The 15,412-nt window shown below is 49.3% G+C and overlaps 1 protein-coding gene and 1 non-coding gene across 4 annotated transcripts; both read right to left on the bottom strand.

Moving 5' to 3' along the window:
• Positions 1 to 5,630: 5,630 nt before the first annotated feature.
• Positions 5,631 to 13,233, bottom strand: MUL1 (mitochondrial E3 ubiquitin protein ligase 1). 3 transcript variants are annotated; one of them, XM_063145301.1, is made up of 6 exons: positions 13,172 to 13,225; positions 12,026 to 12,416; positions 11,763 to 11,910; positions 11,036 to 11,123; positions 7,877 to 8,030; positions 5,631 to 6,875 (listed from the first exon to the last, which is right to left on the bottom strand). In XM_063145301.1, the coding sequence occupies exons 3-6, from the start codon at positions 11,880 to 11,882 to the stop codon at positions 6,185 to 6,187; spliced, it is 1,053 nt and encodes a 350-aa protein (XP_063001371.1). In that variant the 5' UTR covers positions 11,883 to 11,910; positions 12,026 to 12,416; positions 13,172 to 13,225; the 3' UTR covers positions 5,631 to 6,184. The 3 variants fall into 3 exon arrangements, with proteins under 3 accessions (XP_063001371.1, XP_063001370.1, XP_063001372.1); XM_063145300.1 differs by lacking the exon at positions 12,026 to 12,416 and having other exon boundaries at positions 13,172 to 13,233; XM_063145302.1 differs by lacking the exon at positions 12,026 to 12,416 and having other exon boundaries at positions 7,877 to 7,997; positions 13,172 to 13,233.
• Positions 13,234 to 14,211: 978 nt separating this feature from the next.
• Positions 14,212 to 14,375, bottom strand: LOC134411665 (U1 spliceosomal RNA). Its single transcript, XR_010026361.1, has one exon. It is a non-coding gene; the product is annotated as a U1 spliceosomal RNA (small nuclear RNA).
• Between the last annotated feature and the right edge of the window lie 1,037 nt (positions 14,376 to 15,412).

Genomic DNA, 15,412 nt, shown 5'->3' with positions numbered 1-15,412 from the left:
TCACTACATCTTGTGGTAGTGAGTTCCATAATTTAACTCTGCGCTGTGTGAAGAAGTCCTTCCTTTTATTTGTCCTGGATCTCCCACCAATCAGTTTCATGGGATTACCCCGGGTTCTAGTATTTTGAGAGAGGGAGAAAACGTCTCCCTATCCACATTCTTCACACCATGCATAATTTTGTACACCTCTATCATGTCTCCCTGTAGCCTCTTTTTTTCCAAGCAAAACAATCCCAGTTGATGTAACCTTCCCTCGTAGGGGAGATGTTCCAGCCCCTTCATCATTTTAGTTGCCTTTTTCTGCACTTTTCCCAGCTCTATAATATCCTTTTTTAGGTGCTGTGACCAGAACTGTACACAGTATTCCAAATGTGGCTGCAGCATAGATTTGTATAAGGGCAGTATGATACTGGCCGTTTAATTCTCAATTCCTTTTCTTATCATGTGTACCATGGAGTTTGCCTTCTTTACAGCGGCCGCATGCTGGGTGGACATTTTCATCGAGCTGTCATTCATGGAAGCTGCTGGAGCATGCTGCTCAAAATGAGGTTTACAGGGCACAAATGGGTCCCCCTCCCATGAAATGTCTTCAGGAGATTTGGGGGAAAGAGGGCTGCATTGACAGACCACTGTTTTTAGGCAGGGGGAAAGCAATGCAACGGAGTGGAGAGAGGCATTCTTGGAGGCCTGTGCTCAGATTTGGAACTATTACACTAAGTAACTTCTTTCCTGGGCCAACTCAAGAGTACTAGACACCAGAGGCTGAAAGATCCGCATGCCCGCCATGCTCCTACTCATTAATAGGGGCCCCGATCCACTGGGAAATTCTCCTGGGTGAGCCCTGATGAAAGACACAGAAGTGGTGTGAAAATACGCCGGCACGCCTGTTTGTTTCAGTGACATTGGCGAAGGAGAACTGGATAGAGAGATTGGATTTTTATCCTTGACGCACCCCAGGGCTCTGCTCAACTCACCCCTTCAGACTGGCTCACCAATTGGTCAGAGCGAGGAACAAGGCTGGTGCTACCATAGAGGCCACTCAGGCGGACGCCTAGAGCATCAAGATAAGGGGGGCGCCAAATGCTGCACCCGGAAGTCGCTCCCCCACAGCAGCTCTGAGAGGGCGGCTTCTGGGCATGCTGTTCCGAAGCCGCCCGCCCACCCCAGCATCTTGGCTTCGCTTTGGCTGGGCACCCACCCAGCCAAAGTGAAGCCATGCCCACCCCCACCCCCACCCCCACCCCAGCATCCTGGCTTCGCTTCGGCTGGGCGCCCACTCAGCCAAAATGAAGCCACGCCCGCCTGCCCGCCCCCCCCAAGCATCCTGGCTTCGCTTTGGCTGGGTGCCCAGCCAAAGCGAAGCCAGAATGCTGGGGTGGGGGGACAGGTGGGCGGCTTTGGAATGGCATGCCCAGAAGTCGCTCTCCCAGAGCGGCTTAGGCCGGGCACGCCGTTCTGAAGCCACCCACCCCAGCGTCCTGGCTTCGATTCGGCTGGGCGGGCGAGATGGCGCCCCGCGCCCAGGTACACTGGGGTGGGGGTGGGTGGGTGAAAGCAGCTCACCTGCCTAGGGTGCAAAATAGTCTGGCACCAGCCCTGGTGAGGAAGCTGATTTGGGGGGTGCCCATGGAGCCTGTTGGCTCTGCTGTCAGTGAGGCAGAAAATCCACACTGGGTTTCAATCAGAACCAGTCAGAATTCTGAAGGTGAAATCCAGACCAAGGGTCCTTCTAGTCCAGCATTCTGTTCACATAGTGGCCAACAAGCTGCCCGCAGGAAACCCAGAGGCAGGGCACGGTTCAACAGCACTCTCCTGCCCATGTTCCCCAGCAATTGGTGTACATGGGCTTACTGCCTCTGATACCGGAGGCAGCACACAACCAACAGAGGCAAATGCTAAACAGCACACAACTGCACAAAATATAAATGACAATCAAAACACTGATGTAAACATAATATGTTAGCACGAAATAAATTGCAACAGGATTGGGATATGTAAAATCAATTATGTACCTTCGTAACAGCGTGAAAACATACAGAGACAGTTGCATGCGCTCAGTAATGAAACGCTGAAATGAAAAGAAACCAGCACACGGCGAGAACAGGCTTTATAGGACTCCGGATTTTTCACCGGTTTTGCCACAGCTCCTTCAGAAACGTGCAATAGTTACTGGAAAACGTAACGTAATGCCAGTAAAAATAAATCCCCAATTGAGGTTGCGACACAAGGAATTCGAAGATAAGGGTAATATGAATACCAGCTAAATAAGCTTGCGCCATGGGAGAAAAGGTGACACCTTTCTTAAATTAAATAGAAAGGTGAGGCCTTTTCCTCCAGGAATTTGTTCAATCCCCTTTTAACACCATTCAGATTGGCGGCCATCACTCTACATATGTGCATTATATGCAAATTGCTGTCCCCTTGTGTTCTCTTTTTTGGTTGTGCATTTCCTCATTTGTGTGTGATTCGAAAGGGGCCACCCTTGATAGGTATCAAAGGCCAATTGTGGCTTTTAAACCAGTGGCAAACCAGTTATCGAAGAGTAGATTTGGGGTAAAAACAGGCAGGAGTGTCATGGGCCAGGAATTGACAGATTCACCTGTACCAACTTTAAGTTGGGCGCACAAAACCCGTAGACACACACATAAACAGGACCATGAGCGCGTGCTATTATGCCATCCCTGAAAAAATTCTGCTTGACTTTGCAACTGAGGCAGAGGGTGATGGTGCAGAAGACACCCTCCTACTTGAAAACAGATTCCGAGGTCCTCTGGTATCATAACTGTGGGAGTGAAAGAGCGGCGGAATAGAAATAGCTCCAAGTGACAGCTCTCGCTCTCTCTCTCACTGCTTAGCTGCCTCTGTTTATACCTCCCCATCTTCGCTTGGAGAAAAGGCCTGACGGATGCACGGATGAGCAAGGGAAGGGATTAGATTCTGCTGGAGTCAGTGCGTGTCGGTACCACATCATGGTGATGTGCTGCCACCTAGAGCAGCACGCAGCATCTTGGAAAACACAAAGAAAGTACCAGCTCCCGAATAAGATGGGGCTCACCCCCGAATAATGCAGGGCTCAGATTTCAGCTTGCTAGTGGGCTCATAGCAACAGTAGCGATCTCTGGGGATTATCCCTGTGTCCCCCAAATAGCTGACAGGCGAATTCACACCCACACGGGCACTAAAATTGGACCCATGCTTAACTTTTTACACCCGTAAAATATATGCGAGGGCCGTAAAGAGCTGTAACAAGAATCATGAAATTCATCCTGGCATGATGGTTAAGCAAATCACAGCCACAGGATTTAGATCATGCACGAGCAGATGGGGGGGTGATTTTACTTTTTACCCCATGGGGGGGGGACTTCCAGATGTTGTCAGACTCCAAGTCCCATCACCCCTCCCCCCCCCCGCACCATTGGCTATCCTGGCTGAGTGAATTGTAGCCCAACGATATCTGGAGGGCCATAAGGTGCCCAGCCCTGCTTTACTTTCCCATGGTCCCAAATTGGGACCTGGAGTTTCCCACAAGCACTATATACACAAGTGCTGGTTGTGTGATTATCACCAGGTCTCTTTGCAGGGCAGGAGAAAGAATTTGTCGTCGTCAGAGCAGCCATTTATTTTATTCTATTGGTTTATTTGTATTTATGTACGGCTCCACATCCAGACAGATTCCGCAGTGGTGAACAATAAAAGATAGGAAGATAAAAGAATAAAACTCCACATTGAATCGGAGGGCCTGTTGCTCAGCGGTAAAGCGCATGCTTTTTATAAGGATGTCCCCGGTTCAATTTCTGAACCCTCGGAAGAGAAGCTGCCATCCATACTTGCCCTCATCAAGACCCCAAATGGCGGTTTCCTGGTGTTTTCCGCATTCTAAAAGGTTGAGGCTTAGGTTCTGGCAGGAAGTGCTGTAGGCCCTCCCCTTTGGCTCCGCCATCACTGGGATGTCACCGTCAAGAGCTTCTCCGAAATAGAATCCAGCACTCGGGCTGAGTGAGGCTGCGCGCCACCAGCGTACATAGCCTGGCAGGTCATAGAATTATAGAATAGTAGAGTTGAAAGGGGCCTAAAAGGCCATCAAGTCCAACCCCCTGCTCAATGCAGGAATCCACCCTAAAGCATCCCTGACAGAGGGTTGTCCAGCTGCCTCTTGAAAGTCTCCAGTTTGGACAGAAGCAGGGCTGTCCCAAGAATAACGGGCTCAAGTTACAGGAAGCCAGATTCCAGCTGGACATCAGGAAAAACTTCCTGACTGTTAGAGCAGTACGACAATGGAACCAGTTACCTAGGGAGGTGGTGGGCTCTCTCACACGAGAGGCCTTCAAGAGGCAGCTGGACAGCAATCTTTCAGGGATGCTTTGAGGTAGATTCCTGCATTGAGCAGGGGGTTGGACTCGATGGCCTTATAGGCCCCTTCCAACTCTACTATTCTATGATTCTATAAGACTTCCGCAAAGCTTTTGACAAAGCGCCCCATGACATTCTGATCAATATTGAGCTATCGGTTCAATATTGCCTACAACAGATGAATAGCTATTGAAGATGGTGGAGTTGGCGGAGATGGCAAAACTTACATCAATAATTAAGAGAAAAACCAACATCTATGTTTTTAACCGAATGGAAACCTCTTATAGACATTTTGTAGGAACTAGAATAAAATGATTTGTTTATCTGTGGATTCAACGATTAAGAAGAAAACTTTTAAGATAAAAGAAAGAGGGGGATTTTGATTTTTGCAATTACAGAGTAAGAGAAGATATGGTCACTTATTTTTGCTGTGGAGAAAATCGGAAGTCCATCTTAACTCTGTATGCTTTTTATGTATTGTGCGTTTTGTATCGTTTTATATGTGTGTTTTTCGTTTGTATTGTGTGTTTGCAAATTCGTTGTGCTTTGAAATAATAATAATAATAAAAAAAAGGAAATTGTATTATACAAAAGCCCGGCGAGTTTCAGCCTCTTTGGTTTTTTATTTATTTATTTATTACATTTATATACCGCCCCATAGCCGAAGCTCTCTGGGCGGTTTGTAGGCCTTCTTCACGGGGGTTATTCTAAAGTCTGCAGAAATTATTAGCAACAAATTGTCTTGTGATGGCAATGAGTCGTCATTGTTGTTAATAATTTCCACCGACTTTAGAACAAGGCCTTGAAGAAAGCCTAAAAAACAAAGAGGCTGAAAAGCGCCGGGCTTTTGCATAATAAAATTTGCCTACAGCATTCTCTTTTGTGTACCTCGTCACATGCTCAACCGCCTTGCAAACTGCGAACACCAGCCCCCCTCCCCCTCCCCAGCAGCTGGGAATTCACATTCCGCGCTACCTGAAGCTTCCAAAATCATCTCCGAAGGCACCCCAAACTTACCTGAGCACCCAAGAGATCTCAGCCCAGTGAATTCCATAAAATAATGCAGCAGGTGTAGGCGGACTCCCTTTTGTTTAGTGAATGCTCAGAAAGTATGGGAGGTGGGGAACATGTACCCCACTGTATCCTGGTTGGAGGAGGAGGCGCCCCACAGATTTTCCTGCCGTTCTCTGGCCTGTTCTTTGCTCGCATTCTGCCACCCCGCCGCACGCCTTCGGAAACCACTTAAAATCATTTGGAACGCAGGAAGGCAGGAAGCAGAATTAGAACACAGGCAATGCAAGCGGATTTTATTCTGGGCACTGAACTTGGGAGTTGCTTAGTGGAGAATTGGGGTCTTTAAACGTTCTCGGGGCAGCCCACGCAGCGCTAGCCAGGAGTAGCGCAAAAGAAATAGACAGGTCTAGAAACATGATCCCGTGAGTTCGCCTACAGGAAAAAATACCAGGATTCGTTAGAGCCACCTTCCCCAGCCCAGTGTCTTCCAGATGTGTCGGCTTACAACTCCCAAAATCCCCCGGGCAGGGGTTTATGGGAGCTGTAGTCCAACCCGGCCGAGGAAGGCAGAGTTAGAGACGCCACGCAGTTGCATAGACGTGAATTCTCAACGGAGAAGAACCTTCCTTTTGGCATGATATCCAAAGCGGCCCAGTCCCGAAGGCACAGCAGGCATCAAGTATTCCAGGTCTCTGTTTGTACCCGGAAGCTACGCGGCTCGGCTCCGCCTCCAACGCGCAAAGCGCTGCAGCCATGCACCCCTCTGGACTGCAGCGATACTCAAAAGGGTGAGAAAACTACTCCCGGAGGCCCCCGCAATTCAGCTGTTATATAAAGGCACCACTCTGGCGATCTCTTGCCTGCAGATGGGACAACGCGGGGGCCTCGGGAGGGCCTGGTAGCACTTGTCGCACGAGCACACGTGCCCGCAGTCGAGGAAGACGCAGGTGCGGCTGTGGCTCAGGCAGATGACGCAGGTGTTGGCCGCGTCCCCGCCGGCCGCGATCGTCTCCTGCATCTGCCGCAGGCGCCGTCGCTCCTGGTGCCGGCGGTACTGCTTGTGCAGGATGGCGAAGAGCACGGCGCAGGTGGCGAAGCCGAAGACGACGGTCAGGACCCTCCAGAGCCGGACGCTCGACTCTCGCTTCTGGAGCAAGGCGTCGAAGTCCAGGCTGCTGAGGTAGTAATGCAGGCCCTGCTTGGGGGGCTGCAGCTTGATGGTGCGGTTGTCGAGGACCAGCTCCCCCACCCCGGTGAGCACCGCCCCCACCTTCAACATCTCCTCCGTCTCCCGGATGCCTTTGGGCCGCTCCCCGCTGATGTAGTGGCCGATCACGTCGGTCAAGGACTGGACGGAGGGGTGGAACTTTTCGTACACCGTTTCCAAGCTGAGCTCGGTGGCGTCCAGCGGCTTCTGGACCCGGACTGAGACGTCGGCTTCTCCTTCCTGGGGCACCAAATCAAAAGTCGTGGTGTTGGTTCTCTGGTGGATGATCTTCTCGTAGTCGTTCCTGGGAAGCAAGGAGCGAAACAGAAGCTCATCCAACACAGAGAAGGAAAGATCGCCCCGTTAGTTGTGCCACTCTACAAAACGTCTATGAAGAATCCGTGCCTTGGCGTGCTCGTTTTCCTCCTCCCTCCTCCTCCCTTTCTTCTTTTGTACAGTGACTGTTAAGACGGTAGGCCAACGGGCACAGACCATGTTTTTTTTAAAAAAACACAACTTTGTACCGGGGTGGGCAACTTGTGGCCCTCCAAATGTTGACGCATTACAACTCCCATAATCCCTGACCATGGGCCATGTTGGCTGGGGCTGATGGAAGCTGGAATCCAATAACATCTGGAAGGTCATAGGCTTCCCAACGCTGAGTTAAGCAAAGAGTCTTCTGGCATCTTCCAATAACATCTGGAAGGTCATAGGCTTCCCAACGCTGAGTTAAGCAAAGAGTCTTCTGGCATCTTAGAGACTAACACATGTATAATGGCATAAACTGCTGTGGAATAAAGTTCACTATAAGAAGGGCTATCTTCAGGTACACACATCCGTGGCAACTGCATTAAAACTTAAAATGTATGTACAACAGCAGCAATTGTTAAAATAAACAGCTTGGCCTTGCTAGGTTAATTGCCACCTTTCCCAGGGGGATAGACAACCATTATCACGATTCAAGCCAAAGATGCTACAATTTAACTTCTTGACAAGTTGTAGTTTAGTAGTATCATGTGGGACCCTCCCTTTGTGATTGCTGGGGCGGGGGGGCGTCTCTCTCTTAGATGACCGCCCCTGCCGAGATAGGTTAATCACTTTGCACTAAACTGTCTGTTGTAATCTGTCTGGGGAGGTCATTTAGATCGAAAGGCAGGGTGTAAATCTTTGAGAGAAACGCAACGCCAAATGGCACCTGGTCTGCCCAGGGGATTCCCCCCCACTCCCCTCTACCAGCCCCATGAAACCAATGAACACAACCACTCTCTCGGCCTTTTCTCAAGCCGAGGAGTGGAATGTACCTACCAGAGGTGAGTGGTTCGGTTCCACACCATCTTGTGCTCCTGGAGGGTGAGCCTTTGAACCACTCCCTTGCAGTTTTCCACGAACTGGCTGTTGAGAGTTTCCTTAACAGACCGTACAACACCTATCAGGTGGGGGGTGGGGTGGAAACCAACAACTGAAAAGAGTTGAAACGCATTCCCGTAGCATTCAAGAACAGTAAGACCGCTAGTTGCGCCAGCCAACGGCCCCTCACGTTTCACGGGCCGAAGGATGCTGAAACCATCAGTAAGCACAGCCTTTAAGCAAGGCACCGCGCCAAAATGTCCTGACGTATAAGCTCGAAATAATGAGATAATGGAATGGGTGGGCAGGACGGACATTTCACAAGATGTCATCCAGCTGCGTGCCTGGATTTATTTATTTATTTTATTTATTACATTTTTATACCGCCCAATAGCCGAAGCTCTCCGGGCGGTTCACAAAAAGCACTCAGACGGCAGATTACCCTCCCACAAAAGCCTTAAGTTTGAAAACTGAAAGCCTTCGCTGTGGCCGTTTCGTGGTTTTGGGTAGGCGGCCTCACAATCGGAACATTCCCGAGCACCTATGCAGATCGTGGCCACCAGAAATGTCCACAGACTCATCATCCAGGGGGGAAGGAACTAGTTTCCAAATGGCCCAAATGACACAGCAGCGCGAGGATTTCTTTCCATCCCTTCCACCTCGTTTCACTCTGAGTCAATTGATCTGTGCGCCACGCCAACCTAAGGATGGAGGGGAGGGAGGGCCCGCCCTGCCTTAATCTGATGAAAGCGATGGAACCTGAATAATGCAGGTTGGCTGTAACAATGCCAAAGAAGAGAGAGATTGCGGAGAAGATAAATAAATAAAGAGCAGATGGGAAGAGCTGGCATAACAGCATCCCCTTCCGCACAGCAAAGTATTTGTCAAGGTCAGACACACTTAGGCCGGGTTCACACAACACGCTAACCCAGTGGTTCCCAAAGTGGGCAGTACCACCCCCTCAGCGGCAGTGGGATTGCATAGGGGGGCGTTAAGAGGCAAGGGGGCGGCAGGGGGGGGCGCTCGAGGTAGTCATTTATTTATTTATTTATTGCACTTATATATCGCTCCCATAGCCAGGGCTCTCTGGGCGGTTTACAGAAATTCTAAAATTAAGATTAAAACGAGTATACAAAATTTAAAATTCTAAAACACAGAATATACACACATAAAGCACTAAAAACCGTTAAAAACCTAAAACATGTGGGTAATTAAGATGTGCCGCCATATGCCTGGGCAAAGAGGAAAGTCTTAACCTGGCGCCGGAAAGATAGCAGCATTGGCGCCAGGCGAGCCTCGTCAGGGAGATCGTTCCACAGTCTGGGGGCCACCACCGAAAAGGCCCTGTCCCTCATTGCCACACTCCGAGCCTCTCTCAGAGTAGGCACCCGGAGGAGGACCTTAGATGTTGAACGCAGTGACCGGGTATATTCACGTCGGGAGAGGCGTTCCGTCAGGTATTGTGGTCCCAAGCCGTGTAGGGCTTTATAGGTCAAAACCAGCACCTTGAATTGGGCTCGGAAACATACAGGCAGCCAGTGCAAGCGGACCAGAGCAGGTGTTATATAGCCGAACCTTCTGGTTCCCGAAATCCATCTGGCTGCTGCATTTTGCACAAGCTGCAGCTTCCGAACCGTCTTCAAAGGCAGTCCTACGTAGAGCGCATTGCAGTAATCTAACTTGGAGGTTACCAGAGCATGGACAGCTGAAGCCAGGTTATCCCTGTCTAGATAGGGGCGTAGCTGGGCCACCAACCGGAGTTTGTAAAAGGCACTCCGTGCCACTGAGGTCACCTGAGCCTCAAGGGACAATGATGGATCTAAAAGAACCCCCAAGCTACGAACCTGCTCCTTCCGAGAAGTCCCTCTCCAGAGGGTCTTAAAATCCAGGGACATTTTTATGGGAGAAGGCAGTTTGGTACCAAGCCATATAGGGGAAGAATCCACACATGCATTAATACCATTTAAAATGAGTCCTTTTAACTGTGAATTGAACTGTTTCAAAAGCACCAAAACACTAATAAAGAGACATACCCGGATTGGTGTGCCCCGCCACACTGGCTGCAGAACAGAGGTGTTCGCTCTCTTTTCCCTCCCTCCCTCAGCAAGCCTGCGGCGGGTGCTTCCCATTTAAAGGGGCCCCGTGCAGTACAGCCCCTTTTTCGTTCCCACATCCTCAGCTCAGCTTCTCTGCCCGGCCGCCACCGCCGCTGCTCAGCCCGGGCGCCCAAACCAGCAGGATCCAGAGGAGCGTGGCCCCTTTAAATGGGAAGCACCTGCCCCAAGCTTGCCGAGGGAGGGAGGGAAAAGAGAGCAAACGCCTCTGTTTGCAGCCAACATAGCAGGGCACACCCAGCAGGGTATGTCTCTTCATTAGCGTTTTGGTACATTTGAAACATTTCAATTCACCGTTAAAAGACTCTTCTTAAATGGTATTAATACATGTGTGGATTGAGGAGGGGGCACTGGGCATGAGTTTGTGGAACCAAGGGGGCGGTTACCTGAAAAAGTTTGGGAACCACTGCGCTAACCCACCTAGTCCTATCGGGTCTCCCCTGCACCTCCTCTTTTCCAAGCTAAACAATCTCAGTTGTTGTAACCTTCCCTTAGAACAAAGATGCTCCAGCTTGTTTATTCGTATTTTGTTGTATTTATTTATTTATTATTGCGTTTATATCCCACCTTTTTCCCTCCCAGGAACCCAAGGTAACGTACATAATCCTCCTCCTTCTCTCCATTCTATTCTCACAACAACAACCCTGTGAGGTAGGCTGGGCTGAGAGTCAGAGACTGGCCCAAAGTCACCCAGTGAGTTTCCATGGCTGAGTAGGGACTAGAACCCGGATCTCCCGACTCCCAGTCCAACACTCTAACCCAGCCATCCTCAACCTGGGGCGCTCCAGATGTGTTGGACTGCATCTCTCAGAATGCCCCAGCCAGCTGGCTGGGGCATTCTGGGAGTTGTAGTCCAACACATCTGGAGCACCCCAGGTTGAGGAAGGCTGCTCTAACCACTACACCACATGGAAGCCACCAACTGTTGTGGAAAGGTGGTTGAGAAGTCTAATACTGGATAAGGCACAGGCCCTTGGCAACTCACAGAGCTCACGGACATTACCTTCTATCACTGCATAGGGAACACACTTTCCTGGCGCTTCCATAAGGATACTCTTCAAGTCCTGGTCTAGGGAGATCTTTTTGGCTGCCTAAGGGGAAAGAAAAGGCAGACATCTGGAAGAACTGTCCTTCAGTCAGCAACTTCACCATGGAGAGATTACAATAGTGAATGATGGCAACAGCATTTGCCCAGCAGATAAAAAACATTCTGGGATTTAGAAACCTTTGCCGACACCTGAATGGAGGACATTTGAAATCTGTCCTGTTTTCTGGTGCCATTACTGCAAAAGCTGCAGTTTTATTAGACGGCTGAATCCGTTGATTAAGAGAAGACTGAGGGGAGACTTGAAAGGTTGTCACACAGAGGAGAGCCAGGACGTCTTCTCGATCCTCCCAGAGTGCAGGACATGGAATAAGGGGCTCAAGTGACAGGGAGCCAGATTTCGGCTAGACATCAGGAAAAACTTCCAGACTGTTAGAGCAGCATGACAATGGAACCAGTTACCTAGGGAGGTTGTGGGCTCTCCCACACTAGAGGCCTTCAAGAGGCAGCTGGACAGCCCTCTGTCAGGGATGCTTTAAGGCGGATTCCTGCACTGAGCAGGGGGTTAGACGCAATAGCCTTAGAGGCCCCTTCCAACTCTACTATTCACAGAATCACAGAATAGCAGAGTTGGAAGGGGCCTACAAGGCCATTCTATGGTTCTATCCTCTAAGCAGGAACTAACCTTCAGGCTGTGAACAACTTTTGACTTGTGTCTGTAAACGGCATAGAGAATTGCAGTTACAGCTGAACTGGTTGCCAGGAGAATAACTTGGCCTGTTGAAGGACGCCCGGCAGCATCCATCGTTACAATCTAACTCTGGCGTATACGTCTGGAGAGAGAAAAAGGAGAGGATGGCTTTAAATTCTTCAGTCAGGAAGCTCTAGCCATTTTAAGTGTTGGTGTAACAACAAACCATCGGTATAGTTATCTCCACTGCCTCTTACTTCTTACTGCAGGCAAACATGCATCTGGCTGGGGAGAGAACTCAACTGGAACTGAAAAGCAGAGCACAGGAAAGCCGAAAAGGTCTAACTCCAGTCCGCAGTACAAAGTTCTAAGATTTAACTCTCCAAGGCTCACGTTACTCGACTGAGTTTTTTTTTTTTTCCCCAGGACCACTTAAGCTGTGATTGTGATTCCAAAAAATCCACCCTCAGTCAGGGAAAGTCTTGAGTGAGCAGATTTTGGAGAGGAAAGGGGGCTCTTCCATGTGAGGCTTTTGTTCTGCACCTGCGCTGTCTTATTCACCGAATTTTTCAGAGGATCCTATTCTTAAGTTGCTCCTGTTCTTAAAACAAGCTGCCATTCTTTAAGTGGAGGCTGTCATGGTCTGTCCTGTGACAAATTAAAAAGGCAATTAAAAAAAACAAACCTTAGGTGGGAAGCACAGCTCGGTGAATGTGTGTATGTGCACCCACTAGCCCCCCCTGGCCACAGGGCTGTCTCTGAGGCAGCGGCAGGCATCTCCGTAAATCAGCCTTCCTCTCACCTTGGGCCCTCCAAATGAGTTGGACTACAACCCCCATAATCCCCCAGCCAGCTCAGTCTCTGAGGAAGCAGTCCACACACACACACACACACATCATGTGGCAAGCGGGTGTGTACGCCAGCCTTCCTCCGACCTGGGGCCCTGCAGACGAGTTGGACTACAATCCCCATTATCCCCAACTAGTTATGTCTCTGAGGCAGCAGCCCACCCCACATCTCGCAGCAGGCGGTTCTATAAGTCAGCCTTCCCCCTAACCTGGGGCCCTCCAGATGCGTTGGGCTACAAGATGATGGGACCTGTAGTCCAACACACCTGGAGGGCCCCCAGGTTGGGTGCGGGGAGGCAGTTTGCAAGTGAACTGTATGTGAAATATGAAGTGGATCATCTTTTGTAAGGCGCCTTTGCCCGGAAAGCCGCCATTTAGATAGAAAAGGTGGGGGAAGTCTCCTGCCAGCCAGTTTGAACCTCCCCACCCCCACCCCACAACCCAGCCCCCCACCCCGCCCAAGGAAGCCCCCCTCGCCCAGGCCCACGTTCCCATAGCAACAAAGCCACATCCGGCTCCCGGGGAAAAGACTCGCTCCCCCCACCCCGGCCCTACCCGCCTTTAGTGTCCCTCCGTCGCTCCACTTCCGGGAAGGAAGATTTCTCCCTCCGTCGCCCGGCGACGCCGGATGACGTCAGGGGGAGACCCGTGGAGCGCTTCGACCATAGAGAGGGAGTATCGCAGAGCGGCACGCTCGCGAGCCTAGCCGCAAAGGTCCCATAGACTTTCAAAAGTGTAGACAGAGTTTGCCATAGTGCGGAAGGGATGCGTCGTTTCTCACGATTGCAAGTATCGATGATTTTCTATTATATTTCCATGGAGTCTATTTCTCCTTTTATTATTATTATTATTATTATTATTATTATCATCATCATCATCATCATCATCATCATCATTATTTTGCGAACCGCCCAGAGAGCTTCGGCTATTGGGCGGTATAGAAAGGCAATTATTATTATTATTATTATTATTATTATTATTATTATTATTATTATTATTATTATTATTATTATTTTGTGAACCGCCCAGAGAGCTTCGGCTATTGGGCGTTATAGAAAGGCAATAAATAATAATAAAATTATTATTATTATTATTATTATTTTGTGAACAAGTCCCTTGAAATAAATATTATTATTATTATTATTATTATTATTATTATTATTATTATTATTATTATTATTATTATTATGTGAACCGCCCAGAGAGCTTCGGCTATTGGGCAGTATAGAAATGCAATAAATAAATAAATTATTATTATTACTATTATTATTATTATTATTATTATTATTTCCATTGCTGTAAATTGCTATCATTTTCTGTTTTTGCAATCCCCGTAACAAAGCCTTTGAAACGGGGCGGGTAGGAGCAGCCTAAGAGCTTACATCTGATTGAACTGGGCTGTAAACTCTGCAGCAGCCCCTCCCTTCCCCAATCCGCAACCGCCACCGTCATGTCCGGCTGTGGCTGATGAGAGTTGGAGTCCCATCGATCTGCAGGATAAACTAGATCTGCTCAGTGGCGATGAATTAATGGGGTTATTATTGGGGGGGGACAATAGGGTTTAGGTACCAGTTCTGTCTTTAGACCCAAATGACCAGGGGAAAGCGCGAACGCAGTCCCCCACTACCACAAATTATGCAGTCGAGTTTCCCGCATTTGGGGAAATCGCAGGGGTCAGCACACCCGCAGTGCAATGGATGAGCCTCACCCTGGGAAAACCACCTTCGTGATCATGGTGTCTCCCCTGCCAGGTAAGTATGAGTTGGAACCGCCCTGGGGCCCCCTTGCCTCTGGCTGGCCCTGCCATCCTTGTCATGGTGAGCCCTCTCTAGCCGTTCCCATTAGCCCGGGGTGGCCAAACAACCTTGTGGCTACCCTTTAATCTGGCTGGCTGGCTGGGGTCTCGGGATGCCCAGCAAGGTGTAAGCCCCCATCTGTGCTCCGGTATGGAGCTCCCATAATGCACCAGTGTGTGAATATTTACATGCAGGACTCCGCCCCTCTGGTTTCCCATGCTGTCTGTCTTCCAGCTCCCCGCCCACTTCAGGCACTAACAACATCCCACTGCGGTCCAGAGATGACCTCGCTCCATCACCAGTGAAGGCTGATGGCTCCGATGTCAGCGGGGCGGTGAATCCGCTCCGGGTGTCAGTCAGAACTCTGAAGGAACTCTCCAAGGTCCTGATTAGGACTGGTTCTAACTGAAACCCAGAACAGATTCACCACCCGCTGACCCCGGAGTCCCCAGCTTTCACGGTCCATCCCAACTTCGCTCAGCGTCTTCATCGCCTGTGATGCTCAGTGGATGTTTGAGCGATGAAAAAACCCTCCTTTCTTCTTCCAAACCCCAATGCATGTCTGATAATGGCAGAAAAATGCATTGAAACAAATGCCAAAATTTACCCTGCCTGACACTTACATCTGTCTTGCTTGACAACGCAGGACACTCAATTGATTTTTGCTTCCCTAGATCTGAACGTTTATCCCAGCTGTTTGATTAGCCAGTTTGGGGGTCTCCTAGACAGTAAGATGGAATAAAGACGTTTTAAATAAAGAAAGAAAGAAATGTTTATTTTATATATATATACACACACACACACTTTTGATCATGAATGATCAAGAATTTAGTGTTTGGGACGGGAAATAATATATTAATTTGCAAATGGATACTTTAAGCTGTTGTCACTTCTTCTTTTTAACAAAAGTATTGTATCAAAGAGTACATCGAAAACCTGGATTTTGGACCGCTTTAAAAGTTAAAACTGTTCCAACGCTCAAAACGTGGCCAACTCTGAA

This window comes from Elgaria multicarinata, chromosome 20, assembly GCF_023053635.1.
Source record: "Elgaria multicarinata webbii isolate HBS135686 ecotype San Diego chromosome 20, rElgMul1.1.pri, whole genome shotgun sequence".
Classification (NCBI taxonomy): domain Eukaryota; kingdom Metazoa; phylum Chordata; class Lepidosauria; order Squamata; family Anguidae; genus Elgaria; species Elgaria multicarinata.
Note: the sequence above shows the minus strand (reverse complement) of the source record. Positions and strands in the feature narration are given on the sequence as shown.

What these genes read in the sequence shown, in the direction of transcription:
- MUL1 (XM_063145300.1), bottom strand. Translation starts at nt 11,882, where the DNA reads ATGGATGCTGCCGGGCGTCCTTCAACAGGCCAAGTTATTCTCCTGGCA. An exon ending in AAGTTGTTCACAGCCTGAAG is followed by an intron (nt 11,124 to 11,762) that starts GTTAGTTCCTGC and finishes CTTTCCCCTTAG; the next exon opens with GCAGCCAAAAAGATCTCCCT. An exon ending in TCCCTATGCAGTGATAGAAG is followed by an intron (nt 8,031 to 11,035) that starts GTAATGTCCGTG and finishes AACTCTTTTCAG; the next exon opens with TTGTTGGTTTCCACCCCACC.